This window comes from Anomaloglossus baeobatrachus, chromosome 5, assembly GCF_048569485.1.
Source record: "Anomaloglossus baeobatrachus isolate aAnoBae1 chromosome 5, aAnoBae1.hap1, whole genome shotgun sequence".
NCBI lineage: Eukaryota > Metazoa > Chordata > Amphibia > Anura > Aromobatidae > Anomaloglossus > Anomaloglossus baeobatrachus.
Window position 1 is genome coordinate 598,700,584 of NC_134357.1, and position 23,032 is coordinate 598,723,615.

At 52.4% G+C, this 23,032-nt stretch overlaps 1 protein-coding gene across 1 annotated transcript in view; it reads left to right on the forward strand.

Annotated features, from left to right (window-relative positions):
• The window catches only part of LOC142313185 (cilia- and flagella-associated protein 337-like), a 246,589-nt gene that overhangs the window by 57,868 nt on the left and 165,689 nt on the right, over positions 1-23,032 (forward strand). The window contains exon 14 of the mRNA XM_075352170.1: positions 15,189-15,334. Coding sequence (XP_075208285.1) covers positions 15,189-15,334 — 146 coding nt within the window. The remainder of the gene's footprint in view (positions 1-15,188; positions 15,335-23,032) is intronic.

Sequence of the window (23,032 nt, forward strand, 5' to 3'; positions counted from 1 at the left end):
AGAGACGCAGGCTTCAGTCTAGAGACGCAGGCTTCAGTCTAGAGGCGCAGGCTTCAGTCTAGAGACACAGGCTTCAGTCTAGAGGCGCAGGCTTCAGTCTAGAGACGCAGGCTTCAGTCTAGAGACGTAGGCTTCAGTCTAGAGGTGCAGGCTTCAGTCTAGAGGTGCAGGCTTCAGTCTAGAGGCGCAGGCTTCAGTCTAGAGACGCAGGCTTCAGTCTAGAGGCGCAGGCTTCAGTCTAGAGGCGCAGGCTTCAGTCTAGAGGCGCAGGCTTCAGTCTAGAAACGCAGGCTTCAGTCTAGAGACGCAGGCTTCAGTCTAGAGACGCAGGCTTCAATCTAGAGGCGCAGGCTTTGGTCTAGAAACGCAGGCTTCAGTCTAGAGATGCAGGCTACAGTCTAGAGACGCAGGCTTCAGTCTAGAGGTGCAGGCTTCAGTCTAGAGGCGCAGGCTTCAGTCTAGAGACGCAGGCTTCAGTCTAGAGACGTAGGCTTCAGTCTAGAGGCGCAGGCTTCAGTCTAGAGGCGCAGGCTTCAGTCTAGAGACGTAGGCTTCAGTCTAGAGGCGCAGGCTTCAGTCTGGAGGCGCAGGCTTCAGTCTGGAGGCGCAGGCTTCTGTCTAGAGGCGCAGGCTTCAGTCTAGAGACGCAGGCTTCAGTCTAGAGGCGCAGGCTTCAGTCTAGAGACGCAGGCTTCAGTCTAGAGACGCAGGCTTCAGTCTAGAGGCGCAGGCTTCAGTCTAGAGACGCAGGCTTCAGTCTAGAGACGCAGGCTTCAGTCTAGAGGCGCAGGCTTCAGTCTAGAGACGCAGGCTTCAATCTAGAGACGTAAGCTTCAGTCTAGAGACGCAGGCTTCAGTCTAGAGGCGCAGGCTTCAGTCTAGAGGTGAAGGCTTCAGTCTAGAGATGCAGGCTTGAGTCTAGAGACGCAGGCTTCAGTCTAGAGACATAGGCTTCAGTCTAGAGATGCAGGCTTCAGTCTAGAGACGTAGGCTTCAGTCTAGAGATGCAGGCTTCAGTCTAGAGATGCAGGCTTCAGTCTAGAGACGCAGGCTTCAGTCTAGAGACGCAGGCTTCAGTCTAGAGATGCAGGCTTCAGTCTAGAGGCGCAGGCTTCAGTCTAGAGACGCAGACTTCAGTCTAGAGACGTAGGCTTCAGTCTAGAGATGCAGGCTTCAGTCTAGAGGCCCACGCTTCAGTCTAGAGGCGCAGGCTTCAGTCTAGAGACGCAGGCTTCAGTCTAGAGACATAGGCTTCAGTCTAGAGATGCAGGCTTCAGTCTAGAGACGTAGGCTTCAGTCTAGAGATGCAGGCTTCAGTCTAGAGATGCAGGCTTCAGTCTAGAGACGCAGGCTTCAGTCTAGAGGCGCAGGCTTCAGTCTAGAGACGCAGGCTTCAGTCTAGAGACGTAGGCTTCAGTCTAGAGACGCAGGCTTCAGTCTAGAGGCGCAGGCTTCAGTCTAGAGACGCAGGCTTCAGTCAAGAGGCGCAGGCTTCAGTCTGGAGGCGCAGGCTTCTGTCTAGAGGCGCAGGCTTCAGTCTAGAGACGCAGGCTTCAGTCTAGAGACGCAGGCTTCAGTCTAGAGGCGCAGGCTTCAGTCTAGAGACGCAGGCTTCAGTCTAGAGGCGCAGGCTTCAGTCTAGAGACGCAGGCTTCAGTCTAGAGGCGCAGGCTTCAGTCTAGAGGTGCAGGCTTCAGTCTAGAGACGCAGGCTTCAGTCTAGAGGCGCAGGCTTCAGTCTAGAGACGCAGGCTTCAGTCTAGAGACGCAGGCTTCAGTCTAGAGGCGCAGGCTTCAGTCTAGAGACGCAGGCTTCAGTCTAGAGACGCAGGCTTCAATCTAGAGACGTAAGCTTCAGTCTAGAGACGCAGGCTTCAGTCTAGAGGCGCAGGCTTCAGTCTAGAGGTGAAGGCTTCAGTCTAGAGATGCAGGCTTGAGTCTAGAGACGCAGGCTTCAGTCTAGAGACATAGGCTTCAGTCTAGAGATGCAGGCTTCAGTCTAGAGACGTAGGCTTCAGTCTAGAGATGCAGGCTTCAGTCTAGAGATGCAGGCTTCAGTCTAGAGACGCAGGCTTCAGTCTAGAGACGCAGGCTTCAGTCTAGAGATGCAGGCTTCAGTCTAGAGGCGCAGGCTTCAGTCTAGAGACGCAGGCTTCAGTCTAGAGACGTAGGCTTCAGTCTAGAGATGCAGGCTTCAGTCTAGAGGCCCACGCTTCAGTCTAGAGGCGCAGGCTTCAGTCTAGAGACGCAGGCTTCAGTCTAGAGACATAGGCTTCAGTCTAGAGATGCAGGCTTCAGTCTAGAGACGTAGGCTTCAGTCTAGAGATGCAGGCTTCAGTCTAGAGATGCAGGCTTCAGTCTAGAGACGCAGGCTTCAGTCTAGAGGCGCAGGCTTCAGTCTAGAGACGCAGGCTTCAGTCTAGAGACATAGACTTCAGTCTAGAGACGCAGGCTTCAGTCTAGAGGCGCAGGCTTCAGTCTAGAGACGCAGGCTTCAGTCTAGAGACGTAGGCTTCAGTCTAGAGATGCAGGCTTCAGTCTAGAGGCGCACGCTTCAGTCTAGAGACGCAGGCTTCAGTCTAGAGGCGCAGGCTTCAGTCTAGAGACGCAGGCTTCAGTCTAGAGACGCAGGCTTCAGTCTAGAGGCGCAGGCTTCAGTCTAGAGGCGCAGGCTTCAGTCTAGAGGCGCAGGCTTCAATCTAGAGACGCAGGCTTCAGTCTAGAGACGCATGCTTCAGTCTAGAGGCGCAGGCTTCAGTCTAGAGACGCAGGCTTCAGTCTAGAAACGCAGGCTTCAATCTAGAGACGCAGGCTTCAGTCTAGAGACGGAGGCTTCAGTCTAGGGATGCAGGCTTCAGTCTAGAGATGCAGGCTTCAGTTTAGAGGCGCAGGCTTCAGTCTAGAGATGCAGGCTTCAGTCTAGAGATGCAGGCTTCAGTTTAGAGGTGCAGGCTTCAGTCTAGAGACGCAGGCTTCAGTCTAGAGACGCAGGCTTCAGTCTAGAGGTGCAGGCTTCAGTCTAGAGACGTAGGCTTCAGTCTAGAGGTGCAGGCTTCAGTCTAGAGACGCAGGCTTCAGTCTAGAGACGCAGGCTTCAGTCTAGAGACGCAGGCTTCAGTCTAGAGGCGCAGGCTTCAGTCTAGAGGCGCAGGCTTCAGTCTAGAGACGTAGGCTTCAGTCTAGAGGCGCAGGCTTCAGTCTAGAGGCGCAGGCTTCAGTCTAGAGATGCAGGCTTCAGTCTAAAGGCGCAGGCTTCAGTCTAGAGGCGCAGGCTTCAGTCTAGAGACGCAGGCTTCAGTCTAGAGGCACAGGCTTCAGTCTAGAGGCGCAGGCTTCAGTCTAGAGGGGCAGGCTTCAGTCTAGAGGCGCAGGCTTCAGTCTAGAGGCGTAGGCTTCAGTCTAGAGGCGAAGGCTTCAGTCTAGAGGCGCAGGCTTCAGTCTAGAGACGCAGGTTTCAGTCTAGAGGCGCAGGCTTCAGTCTAGAGATGCAGGCTTCAGTCTAGAGATGCAGGCTTCAGTCTAGAGGCGCAGGCTTCAGTCTAGAGGCGCAGGCTTCAGTCTAGAGGCGCAGGCTTCAGTCTAGAGGCGCAGGCTTCAGTCTAGAGATGCAGGCTTCAGTCTAGAGATGCAGGCTTCAGTCTAGAGGCGCAGGCTTCAGTCTAGAGGCGCAGGCTTCAGTCTAGAGACGTAGGCTTCAGTATAGAGGCGCAGGCTTCAGTCTAGAGACGCAGGCTTCAGTCTAGAGGCGCAGGCTTCAGTCTAGAGACGCAGGCTTCAGTCTAGAGACGCAGGCTTCAGTCTAGAGGCGCAGGCTTCAGTCTAGAGGCGCAGGCTTCAGTCTAGAGGCGCAGGCTTCAGTCTAGTGGTGAAGGCTTCAGTCTAGAGGCGCAGGCTTCAGTCTAGAGGCGTAGGCTTCAGTCTAGAGGCGCAGGCTTCAGTCTAGAGACGCAGGCTTCAGTCTAGAGGCGCAGGCTTCAGTCTAGAGACGCAGGCTTCAGTCTAGAGACGCAGGCTTCAGTCTAGAGGCGCAGGCTTCAGTCTAGAGGCGCAGGCTTCAGTCTAGAGGCGCAGGCTTCAGTCTAGAGGCGCAGGCTTCAGTCTAGAGGTGAAGGCTTCAGTCTAGAGGCACAGGCTTCAGTCTAGAGGCGCAGGCTTCAGTCTAGAGACGCAGGCTTCAGTCTAGAGGCGTAGGTTCAGTCTAGAGATGCAGGCTTCAGTCTAGAGGCGCAGGCTTCAGTCTAGAGACGCAGGCTTCAGTATAGAGGCGCAGGCTTCAGTCTAGAGACGCAGGCTTCAGTCTAGAGACGCAGGCTTCAGTCTAGAGACGCAGGCTTCAGTCTAGAGACGCAGGCTTCAGTCTAGAGGCGCAGGCTTCAGTCTAGAGGCGCAGGCTTCAGTCTAGAGACACAGGCTTCAGTCTAGAGGCGAAGGCTTCAGTCTAGAGGCGCAGGCTTCAGTCTAGAGGTGTAGGCTTCAGTCTAGAGACGCAGGCTTCAGTCTAGAGACGCATGCTTCAGTCTAGAGGCGCAGGCTTCAGTCTAGAGACGCAGGCTTCAGTCTAGAAATGCAGGCTTCAATCTAGAGACGCAGGCTTCAGTCTAGAGACGCAGGCTTCAGTCTAGAGGCACAGGCTTCAGTCTAGAGACGCAGGCTTCAGTCTAGAAACGCAGGCTTCAGTCTAGAGGCGCAGGCTTCAGTCTAGAGATGCAGGCTTCAGTCTAGAGATGCAGGCTTCAGTTTAGAGACGCAGGCTTCAGTCTAGAGGCGCAGGCTTCAGTCTAGAGATGCAGGCTTCAGTCTAGAGATGCAGGCTTCAGTTTAGAGGCGCAGGCTTCAGTCTAGAGGCGTAGTGTTACGGTTGCTGCGAGCACTGGAGACTATGTCCAGATTTCTTGCTACTGCACATGTGCGAGCGCTGGAGACTAAGTCCAGATTTCTTGCTACTGCACATGTGCGAGCGCTGGAGACTAAGTCCAGATTTCTTGCTACTGCACATGTGCGAGCGCTGGAGACTAAGTCCAGATTTCTTGCTACTGCACATGTGCGAGCGCCGGATACTAAGTCCTATCTTGGAGCCATTGCACATGTGCGGGTGACATCATCGCTGACACGAGGTCACATGTCTCTGACACCTTCTATGCCGATTGGTCGCTGGTCATGTGCTTATGACGCCTTGCTCGGTGATAGGCCAGCATGACGTCACTCCTGTCGTTCTGGCAGCGGATTGGCTCTGGTGTCCTCCATCTTGGATGAGGCACAGAGTCTATATAAGACCCTGACACACGCCGCATGGTGCTCAGTCCTCTTGGTTCATGCATATGAGTAGACGCTCTGTGCGCGTTCCTCTAGGCATTCCTCTGTCTATGCTAGGTGAGCGCTACCGGCAGGGTAGCGTTCTTATACCTTACAGCTTCGGCTGCTGTCCGTATCCTTACCTCTTAGGGGAGCGGACATAGGCAGGTGCCTGAGGCACATGGTCTGGCTGGGCCTTGTGATTGTACTCGTAGGTGGACGTTGCCGCTAGGGTAACGTTCCTTATACTGCGTCTGGCAGTTGTTCGTATCCTCGCACACTAGGGGAGCGAACAGAGGTAGGAGCTTTGTGCGGCTTACGCTGCTGTTCGTCTCTTTTGCACCACTAGAAGAGCGGACCTAGGTAGGTGCCATATTTAGTGGTTCGTGTCCTCGCACACTAGTGGAGCGAACGCAGGTAGGAGCTTTGTGCGGCTTACGCTGCTGTTCGTCTCTTTTGCACCACTAGAGGAACGGACCTAGGTAGGTGCCATTTCGCACACATTGCCTTTGTCTCTGTGATTATTAACAGAGATCATTCCACACACCCTCCAAGTAAGGGAGGAATTGCTTTACTTATTATATTTACTTACTTATTATATCCTTCTGTGAGTTAACAGAGGTATTGCACTCTGCCATAGTCTGCAGCAGAGTCTTTGCACGGTGGACCCTGACTGTCTGATACTCCTTTCAGTTATTATCAGACAGCCCCCCGTAACATTAGGACTGAGCCAAGGGTCTGGCAGTTATGGCAGAATATCAGCAGTTACACCGTTACATACAAGTACTTGAGTCACGGCTCAAGAGTATAGAGGATAAACCTCAGACCATGGTGACATCTGCACATGATCCTCGACTTGCTCTGCCAAACAGATATTCTGGCGATGCCAGATCATGTCGTGGTTTCATTAGTCAGTGTCAGATACACCTAGAGGTCAACTCTTCTCGCTTCTCTACGGAGAGGTCCAGAGTAGGCTTTATCATCTCCTTACTTCAGGACAAAGCCTTAGAATGGGCGACTCCCCTATGGGAGCGCTCTGATGTGGTTACTCTGAGACATCAAGACTTTCTTGATGCTCTTAAGGCGGTATTCATGGGTCCGCAGGTTACCCATGATGCGGCCCTGAGACTGTTAGATCTATCTCAGGGTTCGTTATCCACTAGTTCTTATGCCATTGCTTTTAGAACTCTGGTGGCAGAACTAGATTGGCCAGAGAAGGTGTTGATTCCTATCTTCTGGAGAGGGTTGGCAGGCTATGTCAAGGATGCTCTTGCTACTCGTGAGGTCCCTGCTTCTCTGGAGGACTTGATCACAGTAGCAACGAGGATCGATGTACGCCATAAGGAACGTAGACTCGAGGTCTCTTCCTCACGCCCTAAGCATCGGGCTATTCCAGTTGTTGAGGGTCCACTACCATCTTCCTCAGCATCTGAAACATCTCCCACTCCTATGGAGTTAGGTCATACGTTCTCCAGACTACGCAAGTCTGGTCCTCCTATATGTTACGTATGTCGTCAGGCTGGGCACTATGCCAACAAGTGTCCTAGTCGTCAGGGAAACTCCCTGGCCTAGTAACCATTAGAGGGGGGTTACTAGAGACGTCTTCTGCACCCTCTAAGTGTTGTATCCCAGGTCAGCTCTCGTTATCTGAGAATACATGGCCTATTATGGCTTTTGTGGATTCCGGAGCTGACGGGACTTTTGTGTCCTCAGGATTTGTAAAGGGACACAATATTCCCTCTATCATGTTAGAGGCGCCTATTCCTGTCCGTGTTGTTAATGGAACTATGTTGTCTGACTCCATTACATTGAGGACAGTTCCCTTGCGCCTTTCCCTGTCTCAGGGTCACATAGAGGAGATTTCTTTTCTTGTTTTGCCTGAGGGTATAGACGACGTCCTTCTGGGTCTCCCATGGCTTCGGACTCATGCTCCTCACATTGACTGGGAGTCTGACAGCATTATTAGTTGGGGTTCGAAATGTCAGTCCCGATGTCTTCCCTTACCACCTAAGGTCGTTGCGGTTGCATCAACTGATCTCTCTCCCATACCTACACCCTATTTGGATTTCGCTGACGTGTTCTCCAAACAAGGTGCTGAGGTTCTTCCACCCCATAGGCCGTATGACTGTGCCATAGACCTTATCCCAGGTTCAGTTCCACCTAAAGGCAGGGTTTACCCCCTGTCGATACCTGAGTCGGAGGCCATGTCGACCTATATAAGAGAGAGTTTAGAGAAGGGGTTCATTCGTAAGTCTGTCTCTCCCGCGGGAGCTGGGTTTTTCTTTGTTCGGAAGAAAGAGGGTGATTTGCGTCCCTGCATAGATTACAGGGGTCTCAACGCAATCACAATAAAGAACAAATACCCATTACCTTTAATTTCGGAGCTCTTTGACAGACTGAGAGGAGCTCAAGTTTTTACGAAGTTGGATCTGCGGGGTGCGTATAACTTGGTACGAATTCGAAAGGGTGACGAATGGAAGACCGCTTTTAACACCCGAGACGGTCACTATGAATACCTCGTCATGCCTTTTGGGTTATGTAATGCACCCGCAGTATTTCAGGACTTCGTAAATGATGTGTTCAGGGATTTACTGTTATCCTCAGTAGTGGTGTATCTGGACGACATCCTGATTTTTTCTCCTGATCTGGAGACTCATCGTCAGGATGTCGTTCGTGTCCTTTCCCGTTTAAGGGAGCACTCATTGTTTGCTAAACTCGAGAAATGTGTATTCGAGCAGTCCTCATTGCCTTTTTTGGGTTACATTATCTCACAAGAGGGCCTGGCTATGGATCCTGCGAAGCTCTCTGCTGTCCTGCAATGGTCCGAACCTCATTCCTTGAAGGCGGTGCAACGCTTCTTAGGATTCATAAATTATTACAGGCAGTTCATACCCCATTTTTCTACTTTGGTGGCCCCTTTGGTGGCCTTGACTAAGAAAGGTGCTAATCCCAAAGCCTGGTCTACTGAGACATCTCAGGCTTTGAGGCAGTAAAAAGACACTTTTCAACTGCTCCCGTTCTTCAAAGACCCGATGAGAGTAAGCCCTTCCTCTTAGAGGTTGATGCCTCTTCAGTGGGTGCTGGTGCGGTCTTGTATCAAAAGAACGGTGCAGGTAGAAAAAGGCCGTGTTTCTTCTTTGCTAAAACCTTTTCACCGGCAGAGAGAAACTATACCATTGGGGATAGGGAACTGCTCGCCTTGAGATTAGCCTTGGAGGAGTGGCGTCACTTGCTGGAAGGAGCGAAACATCCTTTCCAGGTCTATACAGACCATAAGAATCTGACGTACTTACAAACCGCTCAGCGTCTGAATCCTCGCCAAGCCCGCTGGTCCTTGTTTTTCTCCCGCTTTCACTTCTCCATCAACTATCTGTCTGGGAGTAAGAATAACAAGGCAGACGCCCTGTCTCGCTCTATGCTTTCTACCCAGGAAGAGATTGATGAACCTCGTCTTATCCTTCCCTCCAGGGTTTTTCATACGCTCTCCCCTGTGACGTTAGACCAAATCCCACCGGGCAAGACCTTTGTTCCGCCTGATCGACAGAATGATATACTGTCATGGGCCCACACCTCAAAGGTGGGTGGGCATTTTGGTATTAGGCGGACACGAGAGTTACTGGAGAGGTGGTATTGGTGGCCACACTTAGCCAGCCACGTCAAGAGATATGTCGGTTCCTGCTACTCGTGTGCTCGCAACCGTCCATTACGGCAGAGACCGGCTGGGCTCTTGCATCCTTTACCAGTGCCAGATAGACCATGGGAGGTGGTAGGCATGGACTTTGTGGGTGATCTTCCATGTTCACAGGGACATAGATTTGTGTGGGTCATTACGGACCATTTCTCCCGGATGGTTCATCTCGTACCGTTATCGAGAATCCCATCTTCCAGGGTACTAGCCAAACTATTCCTCAAGCATGTCTTTAGGCTTCACGGGATGCCAGATCGTATCATTTGTGATAGAGGCCCGCAATTTACTTCCCGTTTCTGGCGAGATCTTTGTAGCCTTCTGCAAATTGAGTTGAATCTCTCTTCGGCATACCATCCGGAGACCAATGGTTTGGTTGAACGTACCAATCAATCTATGATTATATACCTTCGACACTTTGTTGCTGAGAATCACGATAACTGGTCCTCCCTTCTACCCTGGGCAGAATTTGCCCTTAACAATTCGCTGGCTGAGGCCACTGGGCAGACACCGTTCGTACTCAATAATGGGCAACACCCTAGGGTACCGGTACCGTTTCCCGCTGCTGCACCTCCTCCTCTTGTGGCCGACTGGGCAACTAATGCCAGAGAGGTTTGGGATCGGACTCAAGAGTCGATCCAAGCAGCTAAGGACCGTATGAAGACGGTGTCCGATCGGTTTCGTCGCCCGGCTCCTGTCTTTTCTCCAGGGGACTTTGTGTGGCTCTCTGCAAAACACGTGAGACTTAGAGTGAGCTCTGTCAAATTTGCTCCTCGCTTCCTGGGTCCTTATGAGGTTCTTCGACAGGTAAATCCTGTAGTCTACCAATTGAAGTTACCTGTTCATCTTAGGATTCATGACATATTCCATGTCTCACTGCTAAAGCCGGCTATTTTACCTCACGCTCGTGAAGTGCACTCTCCTGCCTCTGATTCCTCTCGCTCTAGCTATGAGGTACGAGCCATAGTTGGTTCTAAGATGGTTAGAGGGCGCAGGTTCTTCTTGATAGATTGGGAGGGCTATGGCCCGGAACATCGCTCTTGGGAGCCTGAGGAGGCTGTCCATGCTCCCGACTTAGTTGCCGATTACCTGCGTCGCCGGGAGGGGGGCCCTTGAGGGGGAGGTACTGTTACGGTTGCTGCGAGCACTGGAGACTATGTCCAGATTTCTTGCTACTGCACATGTGCGAGCGCTGGAGACTAAGTCCAGATTTCTTGCTACTGCACATGTGCGAGCGCTGGAGACTAAGTCCAGATTTCTTGCTACTGCACATGTGCGAGCGCCGGATACTAAGTCCTATCTTGGAGCCATTGCACATGTGCGAGTGACATCATCGCTGACACGAGGTCACATGTCTCTGACACCTTCTATGCCGATTGGTCGCTGGTCATGTGCTTGTGACGCCTTGCTCGGTGATAGGCCAGCATGACGTCACTCCTGTCGTTCTCGCAGCGGATTGGCTCTGGTGTCCTCCATCTTGGATGAGGCACAGAGTCTATATAAGACCCTGACACACGCCGCATGGTGCTCAGTCCTCTTGGTTCATGCATGAGAGTAGTCGCTCTGTGCACGTTCCTCTAGGCATCTCTCTGTCTATGCTAGGTGAGCGCTACCGGCAGGGTAGCGTTCTTATACCTTACAGCTTCGGCTGCTGTCCGTATCCTTACCTCTTAGGGGAGCGGACATAGGCAGGTGCCTGAGGCACATGGTCTGGCTGGGCCTTGTGATTCGACTCGTAGGTGGATGTTGCCGCTAGGGTAACGTTCCTTATACTGCGTCTGGCAGTTGTTCGTATCCTCGCACACTAGGGGAGCGAACAGAGGTAGGAGCTTTGTGCGGCTTACGCTGCTGTTCGTCTCTTTTGCACCACTAGAAGAGCGGACCTAGGCAGGTGCCATATCTAGTGGTTCGTGTCCTCGCACACTAGGGGAGCGAACAGAGGTAGGAGCTTTGTGCGGCTTACGCTGCTGTTCGTCTCTTTTGCACCACTAGAAGAGCGGACCTAGGTAGGTGCCATTTCGCACACATTGCCTTTGTCTCTGTGATTATTAACAGAGATCATTCCACACACCCTCCAAGTAAGGGAGGAATTGCTTTACTTACTTATTATATCCTTCTGTGAGTTAACAGAGGTATTGCACTCTGCCATAGTCTGCAGCAGAGTCTTTGCACGGTGGACCCTGACTGTCTGATATCTCTTTGGTTTTTATAATCAGACAGCACCCGTAACACGTAGGCTTCAGTCTAGAGGCGCAGGTTTCAGTCTAGAGGCGCAGGCTTCAGTCTAGAGACGTAGGCTTCAGTCTAGAGACGCAGGCTTCAGTCTAGAGATGCAGGCTTCAGTCTAGAGGCGCAGGCTTCAGTCTAGAGACGCAGGCTTCAGTCTAGAGACGTAGGCTTCAGTCTAGAGATGCAGGCTTCAGTTTAGAGGCGCAGGCTTCAGTCTAGAGGCGCAGGTTTCAGTCTAGAGGCGCAGGCTTCAGTCTAGAGACGTAGGCTTCAGTCTAGAGACGCAGGCTTCAGTCTAGAGACGCAGGCTTCAGTCTAGAGGCGCAGGCTTCAGTCTAGAGACGCAGGCTTCAGTCTAGAGACATAGGCTTCAATCTAGAGACACAGGCTTCAGTCTAGAGACGTAGGCTTCAGTCTAGAGATGCAGGCTTCAGTCTAGAGGCGTAGGCTTCAGTCTAGAGGTGCAGGCTTCAGTCTAGAGACGCAGGCTTCAGTCTAGAGACACAGGCTTCAGTCTAGAGACGTAGGCTTCAGTCTAGAGACGCAGGCTTCAGTCTAGAGGCGCAGGCTTCAGTCTAGAGATGCAGGCTTCAGTCTAGAGATGCAGGCTTCAGTCTAGAGATGCAGGCTTCAGTCTAGAGGTGCAGGCTTCAGTCTAGAGGCGCAGGCTTCAGTCTAGAGGCGCAGGCTTCAGTCTAGAGGGGCAGGCTTCAGTCTAGAGGCGCAGGCTTCAGTCTAGAGATGCAGGCTTCAGTCTAGAGACGTAGGCTTCAGTCTAGAGTCGTAGGCTTCAGTCTAGAGACGCAGGCTTCAGTCTAGAGACGTAGGCTTCAGTCTAGAGATGCAGGCTTCAGTCTAGAGGCGCAGGCTTCAGTCTAGAGGCGCAGGCTTCAGTCTAGAGGGGCAGGCTTCAGTCTAGAGGCGCAGGCTTCAGTCTAGAGATGCAGGCTTCAGTCTAGAGACGTAGGCTTCAGTCTAGAGTCGTAGGCTTCAGTCTAGAGACGCAGGCTTCAGTCTAGAGATGTAGGCTTCAGTCTAGAGACGCAGGCTTCAGTCTAGAGGCACAGGCTTCAGTCTAGAGACGCAGGCTTCAGTCTAGAGACGTAGGCTTCAGTCTAGAGATGCAGGCTTCAGTCTAGAGGCGCAGGCTTCAGTCTAGAGGCGCAGGCTTCAGTCTAGAGGCGTAGACTTCAGTCTAGAGACGCAGGCTTCAGTCTAGAGACGTAGGCTTCAGTCTAGAGATGTAGTCTTCAGTCTAGAGGCGCAGGCTTCAGTCTAGAGGCACAGGCTTCAATCTAGAGCTGCAGGCTTCAGTCTAGAGGCGCAGGCTTCAGTGTAGAGACACAGGCTTCAGTCTAGATGCGCAGGCTTCAGTCTAGAGGCGCAGGCTTCAATCTAGAGATGCAGGCTTCAGTCTAGAGGCGCAAGCTTCAGTCTAGAGGCACAGGCTTCAGTCTAGAGGCATAGGCTTCAATCTAGAGACACAGGCTTCAGTCTAGAGACGCAGGCTTCAGTCTAGAGGCGCAGGCTTCAATCTAGAGACGCAGGCTTCAGTCTAGAGGCACAGGCTTCAGTCTAGAGGCGCAGGCTTCAGTCTAGAGGCGCAGAGCGTCCAAATCATGCATCTAACCATGGACATCACCATCTGTAGAGAGCGTTTCATCAGCACCACCGAGACCATGAAAAACCCCTCCGGTCTGCTGGGGGCGACTCACACCAAATCCATAGAACCTGGGGAGTTTACACAAGAAGCCAAAAGGGCAGATTTATATCTAATATATATGTAAAGAACAAACGTCACCTGAACATGCCTCCCTGGCAGAGATACTCTCCATCTACATATACATGTGAAAATGAAGTTTGTTCTTTATATATATACACCGTATACTGTATGTATAAAAATGTGGCCTTTTGGCTCCTTGTGTGATCTGCACAGGTTTTTGGATTTGCTGTGAGGGGTTAATGGGTGAGTTTTTCATTAATTGGTCTCAGTGGTCTTCCATTGGTAAAACACTATTTAAAGATGGCGATATTCATGTTTTATGTACAGTCTCTGACAGAAGTTCTGTCGCTTCTCCATGTTATGTAAATAAAAGCTTATAACCCGACTTTAAATTCATCCATTGGTTTTATAAATTACTCTTTTGAAAGCTGAAACCCTCCCAAATTTGGTTTCGGTTATGAAAATAAAGTTGCTGCAAAGCTGAAATATTGATCATTTAATGAACACAGAAAGGTCAGATTTTGGCAAGACAAAAGTTTTGTCTCCTTGTCATATAATGCACCCAATCCTAGTTTACATCCTCACCTGTGCTCACTAAATGATCGCTTAATTAGTGGGTGTATAAAAAGAAACCCAGCACCCCAGACCTTCAGTTGAACTGCAATTTGACTTCTGACAACATGCCAAAAATCCACCCTGCGACCAAAGCTTTGATTATCAAGAGGCTGGAGACCAGATCCACTGCAGAGGTGGCTGCACCTTTAATGTGTCTCAGCGTCAAGTACAAAGAATTAAAAAAAGATTTGAAGAGACTGGAGATGTTTTTGACAAGCCCAGGCCCAGCAGACCCCGCAAGACAACTGCTCAGGAGGAACGTTTTTTGGTTAGAAAATCCAAAGCCTGCCCCTCTTCCACTGCAGCAGAGCTCCAACAGGCCTGGTCACCTCAAGTCCCTGTGTCACCTAGAACAGTTTGTAGTATTCTGTCTGGAAATGGCCTCCATGGTTGAATCAGTGCCCAGAAGCCAGCACTAAACAAAAGGCAATTAGAAAACCGTGTGGCATTTGCCAAGTCCCACAGCCTGCTAAACAGATGGATGCTGAAAAAGTGGCAGAAGGTGGATTTCTCTGATGAATCTTCAGTTGAATTACACCACAGCCACCGAAAATACTGCAGGAGACCTACTGGAGCCCGTATGGATCCAGAAAACAGGTAAGTGTGGCGGTGGAAAGGTCATGGTCTGGGGTTACATTTAGTATGGGGGTGTGCAAAACATTTGCAAGGTGGGAAGCAATATCAATAGCCTAAAATATCAAGAAGTATGAGCTACCTCTTACATTCCCAATCATAAAAGGGGTCACATTCTGCAGCAGGATGGTCTCCATCTCATACATCCATCTCTACAACAAAGGTCCTCCTGGCAAAGAAGATCAAGGTGCTCAAGGACCGTCCAGCCTAGTCACCAGACATGAACATCATTGAGCATGTTTGGGGTAGGATGAAAGAGGAAGCTTGGAAGACAAAACCCAAGAGTCTAGATGACCTCTGGAGGCATGTAAGATGCATTCTCTGCTATTCCTGATGACTTCAGCAATAAATTGTATGAATCGTTGTGGAACCGCATGGATGCCGTCCTTCAAGCTCATGGAAGTCACACAAAATATTACATATGGCTCTCATAGCACCACAACTTCATTCACCAATGTTATGCCACATATCTTTGTATTAGAAGGTAATTATTTGTGTGAATTTCACATTACTTTCTGTGAGCGACAAAACTTTTGTCTTGCCAAAATCTGACCTTTCTGTGTTCATTAAATGATCAATATTTCAGCTTTGCAGCAACTTTATTTTCATAACCTAAACCAAATTTGGGAGGGTTTCAGCTTTCAAAAGAGTAATTTATAAAACCAATGGATGAATTTAAAGTCAGGTTATGAGCTTTTATTTACATAACAATGATAAGCGACAGAACTTCTGTCAGGGACTGTATCTGATTTGGCAGCTCTGCGTCTCTAGACTCAAACCTGCGGCATCTTGTATTTCATTTTTGAATGAAAATGGATGAAAAGATGTGGAATAAATTCTATAAAGAAAGTTTTGTGGCTGGCGATCCTTCTGCTTATATTGTTGTTTGGAGCCCATCCTGGATTTCGGGCACCACAGCTGTGTCCACCTAGTCTTGTGTATAATATGTGATGGAGCAGGTCTCTGTACCCCACTAGATTTTCAGACCCCACCACGTTACTGTTTCCTGCAGGCTCTTTCTATGCTCCTCGCATTGAGGAGCAGTTGGTCCTGGACCTGAGCAGTGATGAGAGGAACCACGTCCTGGTGACCGGGGACACGGCCGGCGTCCTCCAGGTCTGGGACATCTCTCAGTACGGCCTGCAGGCCTCACCACAGGTAAATCCTCCTACACAGACATGGCGGGAGAACCAGGGGGGAGGGGTGGATGAGGGCAGAATCAGGTCAGTGGGTGGTACAATCATATCATGGGGTGGGTGAGGGTACAATCGTATCATGGGGTGGGTGAGGGTACAATCATATCATGGGGTGGGTGGTACAATCATATCATGGGGTGGGTGAGGGTACAATCATATCATGGGGTGGGTGAGGGTACAATCATATCATGGGGTGGGTGAGGGTACAATCATATCATGGGGTGGGTGAGGGTACAATCATATCATGGGGTGGGTGAGGGTACAATCATATCATGGGGTGGGTGAGGGTACAATCATATCATGGGGTGGATGAGGGTACAATCATATATCATGGGGTGGGTGAGGGTACAATCATATCATGGGCTGGATGAGGGTACAATCATATCATGGGCTGGATGAGGGTACAATCATATCATGGGGTGGGTGAGGGTACAATCATATCATGGGGTGGGTGAGGGTACAATCATATCATGGGGTGGGTGAGGGTACAATCATATCATGGGGTGGGTGAGGGTACAATCATATCATGGGCTGGATGAGGGTACAATCATATCATGGGGTGGGTGAGGTTACAATCATATCATGGGCTGGGTGAGGGTACAATCATATCATGGGCTGGGTGAGGGTACAATCATATCATGGGGTGGGTGGTACAATCATATCATGGGGTGGGTGAGGGTACAATCATATCATGGGCTGGGTGAGGGTACAATCATATCATGGGGTGGGGGGTACAATCATATCATGGGGTGGGTGAGGGTACAATCATATCATGGGGTGGGTGAGGGTACAATCATATCATGGGGTGGATCATGGTACAATCATATCATGGGGTGGGTGGTACAATCATATCATGGGGTGGGTGAGGGTACAATCATATCATGGGGTGGGTGAGGGTACAATCATATCATGGGGTGGGTGGTACAATCATATCATGGGGTGGGTGAGGGTACAATCATATCATGGGCTGGGTGAGGGTACAATCATATCATGGGGTGGGTGGTACAATCATATCATGGGGTGGGTGAGGGTACAATCATATCATGGGCTGGGTGAGGGTACAATCATATCATGGGGTGGGTGGTACAATCATATCATGGGGTGGGTGAGGGTACAATCATATCATAGGGTGGGTGAGGGTACAATCATATCATGGGGTGGGTGAGGGTACAATCATATCATGGGGTGGGTGAGGGTACAATCATATCATGGGCTGGGTGAGGGTACAATCATATCATGGGGTGGATCATGGTACAATCATATCATGGGGTGGATCATGGTACAATCATATCATGGGGTGGGTGGTACAATCATATCATGGGGTGGGGAGGGTACAATTAGGCGGGTGGGTGGTACAATCATATCATAGGGTGGGTGGTACAATCATATAATAGGGTGGGGAGGGTACAATTAGGCGGGTGGGTGGTACAATCATATCATGGGGTGGGTGATGGTACAATCATATCATGGGGTGGGTGAGGGTACAATCATATCATGGGGTGGGTGAGGGTACAATCTATGGGGGGTATAATCAGTAGGTGGGAAAGCGTATAATCAATGGGGGTATAATCTGGAGGTAGGGGATGCAATCTGAGGGTGGGAGGTGTAATCAGGGTGAGAGAGGGTACAATCATGGGGTGGATGGTAGCACAATCGGCGGGGGGCGGTGTGGATACAATCAGGGTGGTATAATCTGGGTGAGGGTACAATCTATGTTGGATATAATCAGAGGGCGGGGTGCAATCATGGGGTTGGAGAGGTAGAATCTATGGGGCTAAAATCCGGAGGTGGCAGTACAATTATTGGGTGGATGGCAGTAAAATCGGGGGGTACAACCTCAAAGTGGGGGGTACAATCATGGGGTGGATGGTAGTATAATCAACGGTGGATTGGGAGTGTACATTCGGGGTGGTATAATCAGGGGAGGGTACAATCTATGGGGAGTACAATCTCGGGGTGGATGACAGTACAATGGCTGGGGGGGTGTCACCAGTGGAGTGACAATGGAGACATTAGACACCAGTGCAGCCACACAGAGATGAGGGCGGGTCCTCCGGATATGTCTGATCCTCTCATTGCCTGGTGAAGGGGAGCAGATCCCGGACGTGTCCCCCTGTGAGAATGATCCGGCGTCTTCACCTGATCTGTGAACCGCAGCGTTCTCCATATCTTGGCATTGCTCTCTGTGGTCCACACACCCAATGTTAGTTGGTGAACAGTCCCCATGTCCTTCACTGCTGTACCAGGGAGATGACAGCGGGCTACCGGGGAGATGATAGCGGACTGCCGGGGAGATGACAACGGGCTTCCGGGAAAATGATAGCGGGCTACCGGGAAGATGATAGCGGGCTACCGGGGAGATGACAATGGGCTTCCGGGGAGATGACAACGGGCTTCCGGGGAGATGATAGCGGGCTACCGGGGAGATGACAGCGGGCTACCAGGGAGATGATAGCGGACTACCGGGGAGATGACAACGGGCTTCCGGGGAGATGATAGCAGGCTACCGGGGAGATGATAGCGGGCTACCGGGGAGATGAAAGTGGGCTTCCGGGGAGATGATAGCGGGCTACCGGGGAGATGACAGCGGGCTATCGGGGAGATGACAGCGGGATACCGGGGAGATGACAGCGGGCTACTGGGGAGATGACAGCGGACTACCGGGGAGATGACAGCAGGCTACCGGGGAGATGACAGAGAGCTACTGGCGAGATGACATAGGGGTACCGGGGAGATGAGAGAGGGCTACCGGGGAGATGACAGAGACGTACAGGGGAGATGACAGCGGGATACCAGGGAGATGACAGCAGGATACCGGGGAGATGACAGCAGGATACCGGGGAGGGAGATGACAGCAGGATACCGGGGAGATTACAGAGAGCTACTGGTGAGATGACATAGGGTTACCGGGGAGATGACAGTGAAGTACCGGAGAGATGACAGAGGGCTACCGGGGAGATGACAGTGAAGTACCGGAGAGATGACATACGGGTACCGGAGAGATGATAGAGGGCTACCGGGGAGATGACAGAGGGCTACCGGGGAGATGACAGAGAAGTACCGGGGAGATGACAGCAGGATACCGGGGAGATGACAGCGGGATACCGGCGAGATGACAGCAGTACTCCGGGGAGATGACAGCGGGTTACCGGGGAGATGACAGAGGGCTACTGGGGAGATAACAGCGGTGCACTGGGGAGATGACAGCGGACTACCGGGGAGATGACAGCAGGCTACCGGGGAGATGACAGAGAGCTACTGGCGAGATGACATAGGGGTACCGGGGAGATGAGAGAGGGCTACCGGGGAGATGACAGAGAAGTACAGGGGAGATGACAGCGGGATACCGTCGAGATGACAGCAGTACTCCGGGGAGATGACAGCAGTACTCCGGGGAAATGACAGCGGTGAACTGAGGAGATGACGGCGGTACTCCGGGGAGATGACAGCGGGTTACCGGGGAGATGACAGCGGTGCACCGAGGAGATGACAGCGGTACTCCAGGGAGATGACAGAGGGCTAAATGAGAGATGACAGAGGGCTACCAGGGAGATGACAGCGGGTTACCGGGGAGATGACAGCGGGTTACCAGGGAGATGACAGAGAACTACATGAGAGATGACAGAGGGCTACCAGGGAGATGACAGCGGGTTACCAGGGAGATGACAGCGGTGCACCGGGGAGATGACAGAGAACTACATGAGAGATGACAGAGGGCTACAGGGGAGATGACAGCGGGTTACAGGGGAGATGACAGCGGGGTACAGGGGAGATGACAGCGGGTTACCAGGGAGATGACAGTCGTGCACCGGGGAGATGACAGAGAACTATATGAGAGATGACAGAGGGCTACCAGGGAGATGACAGCGGGTTACCGGGGAGATGACAGCGGGTAACCAGGGAGATGACAGTGGTGCACCGGGGAGATGACAGCGGTGCACCGAGGAGCTGACAGAGGACTACCGGGGAGATGACAGCGGGTTACCGGGGAGATGACAGTGAAGTACCGGGGAGATGACAGCGGGTTACCGGCGAGATGACAGTGAAGTACCGGAGAGATGACATAGGGTTACCGGGGAGATGACAGTGAAGTACCGGAGAGATGACATACGGGTACCGGAGAGATGACAGAGGGCTACCGGGGAGATGACAGAGGGCTACCGGGGAGATGACAGAGAAGTACCGGGGAGATGACAGCAGGATACCGGGGAGATGACAGCGGGATACCGGCGAGATGACAGCAGTACTCCGGGGAGATGACAGCGGGTTACCGGCGAGATGACAGCAGTACTCCGGGGAAATGACAGCGGTGCACTGAGGAGATGACGGCGGTACTCCGGGGAGATGACAGCGGTGCACCGATGAGATGACAGAGGTACTCCGGGGAGATGACAGAGGGCTACATGAGAGATGACAGCAGTGCACCGAGGAGATGACAGCGGTACTCCAAGGAGATGACAGAGGGCTAAATGAGAGATGACAGCGGCTTACCGGGGAGATGACAGCAGGTTACCAGGGAGATGACAGTGGTGCACCGAGGAGATGACAGAGAACTACATGAGAGATGACATAGGGCTACCGGGGAGATGACAGCGGGTTACCGGGGAGATGACAGAGAAGTACCGGGGAGATGACAGAGGGCTACCAGGAAGATGACAGCGGGTTACCAGGGAGATTACAGTGGTGCACCGAGGAGATGACAGAGAACTACATGAGAGATGACATAGGGCTACCGGGGAGATGACAGAGAAGTACCGGGGAGATGACAGAGAAGTACCGGGGAGATGACAGCAGTACTCCGGGGAGATGACAGCGGTACTCCGGGGAAATGACAGCGGTGCACTGAGGAGATGACGGCGGTACTCCGGTGAGATGACAGCCGTACACCGAGGAGATGACAGCGGTACTCCGGGGAGATGACAGCGGGTTACCGGGGAGATGACAGCGGTGCACCGAGGAGATGACAGCGGTACTCCAGGGAGATGACAGAGGGCTAAATGAGAGATGACAGAGGGCTACCAGGGAGATGACAGCGGCTTACCGGGGAGATGACAGCGGGTTACCGGGGAGATGACAGCGGGTTACCGGGGAGATGACAGCGGGTTACCAGGGAGATGACAGAGAACTACATGAGAGATGAAAGAGGGCTACCAGGGAGATGACAGCGGGTTACCGGGGAGATGACAGCGGTTTACCAGGGAGATGACAGCGGGTTACCGGGGAGATGACAGCGGGTTACCGGGGAGATGACAGCGGGTTACCGGGGAGATGACAGCGGGTTACCAGGGAGATGACAGTGGTGCACCGGGGAGATGACAGAGAACTATATGAGAGATGACAGCGGGTTACCGGGGAGATGACAGCGGGTTACCGGGGAGATGACAGCGGGTAACCAGGGAGATGACAGTGGTGCACCGGGGAGATGACAGCGGTGCACCGAGGAGCTGACAGAGGGCTACCGGGGAGATGACAGCGGGTTACCGGGGAGATGACAGTGAAGTACCGGGGAGATGACAGCGGGATACCGGGGAGATGACAGCGGGTTACCAGGGAGATGACAGTGGTGCACCGGGGAGATGACAGAGAACTACATGAGAGATGACAGAGGGCTACCGGGGAGATGACAGCGGGTTACCGGGGAAATGACAGCGGGTTACCGGGGAGATGACAGCGGGTTACCAGGGAGATGACAGTGGTGCACCGGGGAGATGACAGTGGTGCACCGGGGAGATGACAGAGAACTACATGAGAGATGACAGAGGGCTACCAGGGAGATGACAGCGGGTTACCAGGGAGATGACAGAGGGCTACCAGGAAGATGACAGCGGGTTACCAGGGAGATGACAGTGGTACTCCGGGGAGATGACAGAGAACTACATGATAGATGACAGAGGGCTACCAGGGAGATGACAGTGGGTTACCGGGGAATTGACAGCGGTACTCCGGGGAGATGACAGCGGTGCACCGGGGAGATGACAGCGGTGCACCGGGGAGATGACAGCGGTGCACCGGGGAGATGACAGCGGTGCACCGGGGAGATGACAGCGGTGCACCGAGGAGATGACAGCGGTACTCCGGGGAGATGACAGAGGGCTACCGGGGAGATGACAGCGGTGCACCAAGGAGATGACAGCGGTACTCCGGGGAGATGACAGAGGGCTACCGGGGAGATGACAGCGGTGTACCGAGGAGATGACAGCGGTGCACCGAGGAGATGACAGTGGTACTCCGGGGAGATGACAGAGGGCTACCGGGGAGATGACAGCGGGTTACCGGGGAGATGACAGCGGGATACCGGGGAGATGACAGCGGGTTACCGGGGAGATGACAGCGGGTTACCGGGGAGATGACAGCGGGATACCGCGGAGATGACAGAGGGTTAACGGGGAGATGACAGAGGGCTACCGGGGAGATGACAGAGGGCTACCGGGGAGATGACAGCGGTACTCCGGGGAGATGACAGAGGGCTACCGGGGAGATGACAGCGGTACTCCGGGGAGATGACAGCGGGATACCGGGGAGATGACAGCGGGATACCGCGGAGATGACAGAGGGCTAACGGGGAGATGACAGAGGGCTACCGGGGAGATGACAGAGGGCTACCGGGGAGATGACAGCGGTACTCCGGGGAGATGACAGCGGTACTCCGGGGAGATGACAGCGGGTTACCGGGGAGATGACAGCGGGATACCGCGGAGATGACAGAGGGGTGCCAGAGAGATAATAGAGGTATACCGGGGAGATGACAGAGGGCTACCGGGGAGAGACCCCTTGAACTGTGAACACTGGTAACTAATTACACTAGGGGCCATCATCACAATGCTTCTATTTTATATATTTTTGAACCTCACCCTACATCTATGAAGTCATTATCCTCTCTCTATGGGTCCGTCCTCATACTCCGGAGCCATTGTCCATGCCTTCTAGGGCCATATTTGCACTCTACGGCCATGGTCCCTATTCTTTTGGGATTGCCGTCCTCATCCTCCCTCTATGAAGTCATTATCCTCTCTCTATGGGTCCGTCCTCATACTCCGGAGCCATTGTCCATGCCTTCTAGGGCCATATTCGCACTCTACGGCCATGATCCCTATTCTTTTGGGATTGCCGTCCTCATCCTCCCTCTATGGAGTCGTTATCCTCTCTATGTGTCTGTCCTCATGCTCTGGAGCCATTGTCCATGCCTTCTAGGGCCATATTCGCACTCTACGGCCATGGTCCCTATTCTTTTGAGATTGCCGTCCTCATCCTCCCTCTATGGAGTCGTTATCCTCTCTATGGGTCCATCCTCATGCTCTGGAGCCATTGTCAATGCCTTCTAGGGCCATATTTACACTCTACGGCCATGATCCCTATTGTTTTGGGATTGCTGTCCTCACTGTCCACATATGAGGTCATTATCTTCTTTCTATGGGTTCGTCCTCATGCTCTGCATCCTCATGCTCTTGGGCCATTGTCCATGCCTTCAATGGCCATATTCACACTCTAGGGCCATGGTCCCTATTCTTTTTGGATTGCTGTCCTCGCCCTCCCTCTATGGGGTCATTATCCTCTCTCTATGGGTTCGTCCTCATGCTCTGGTGCCATTGTCCATGCCTTCTAGGGCCATAGTCGCTATTCTTTTGGGATTGCTGTCCTCGCCCTCTGAGGCCATTGTCCT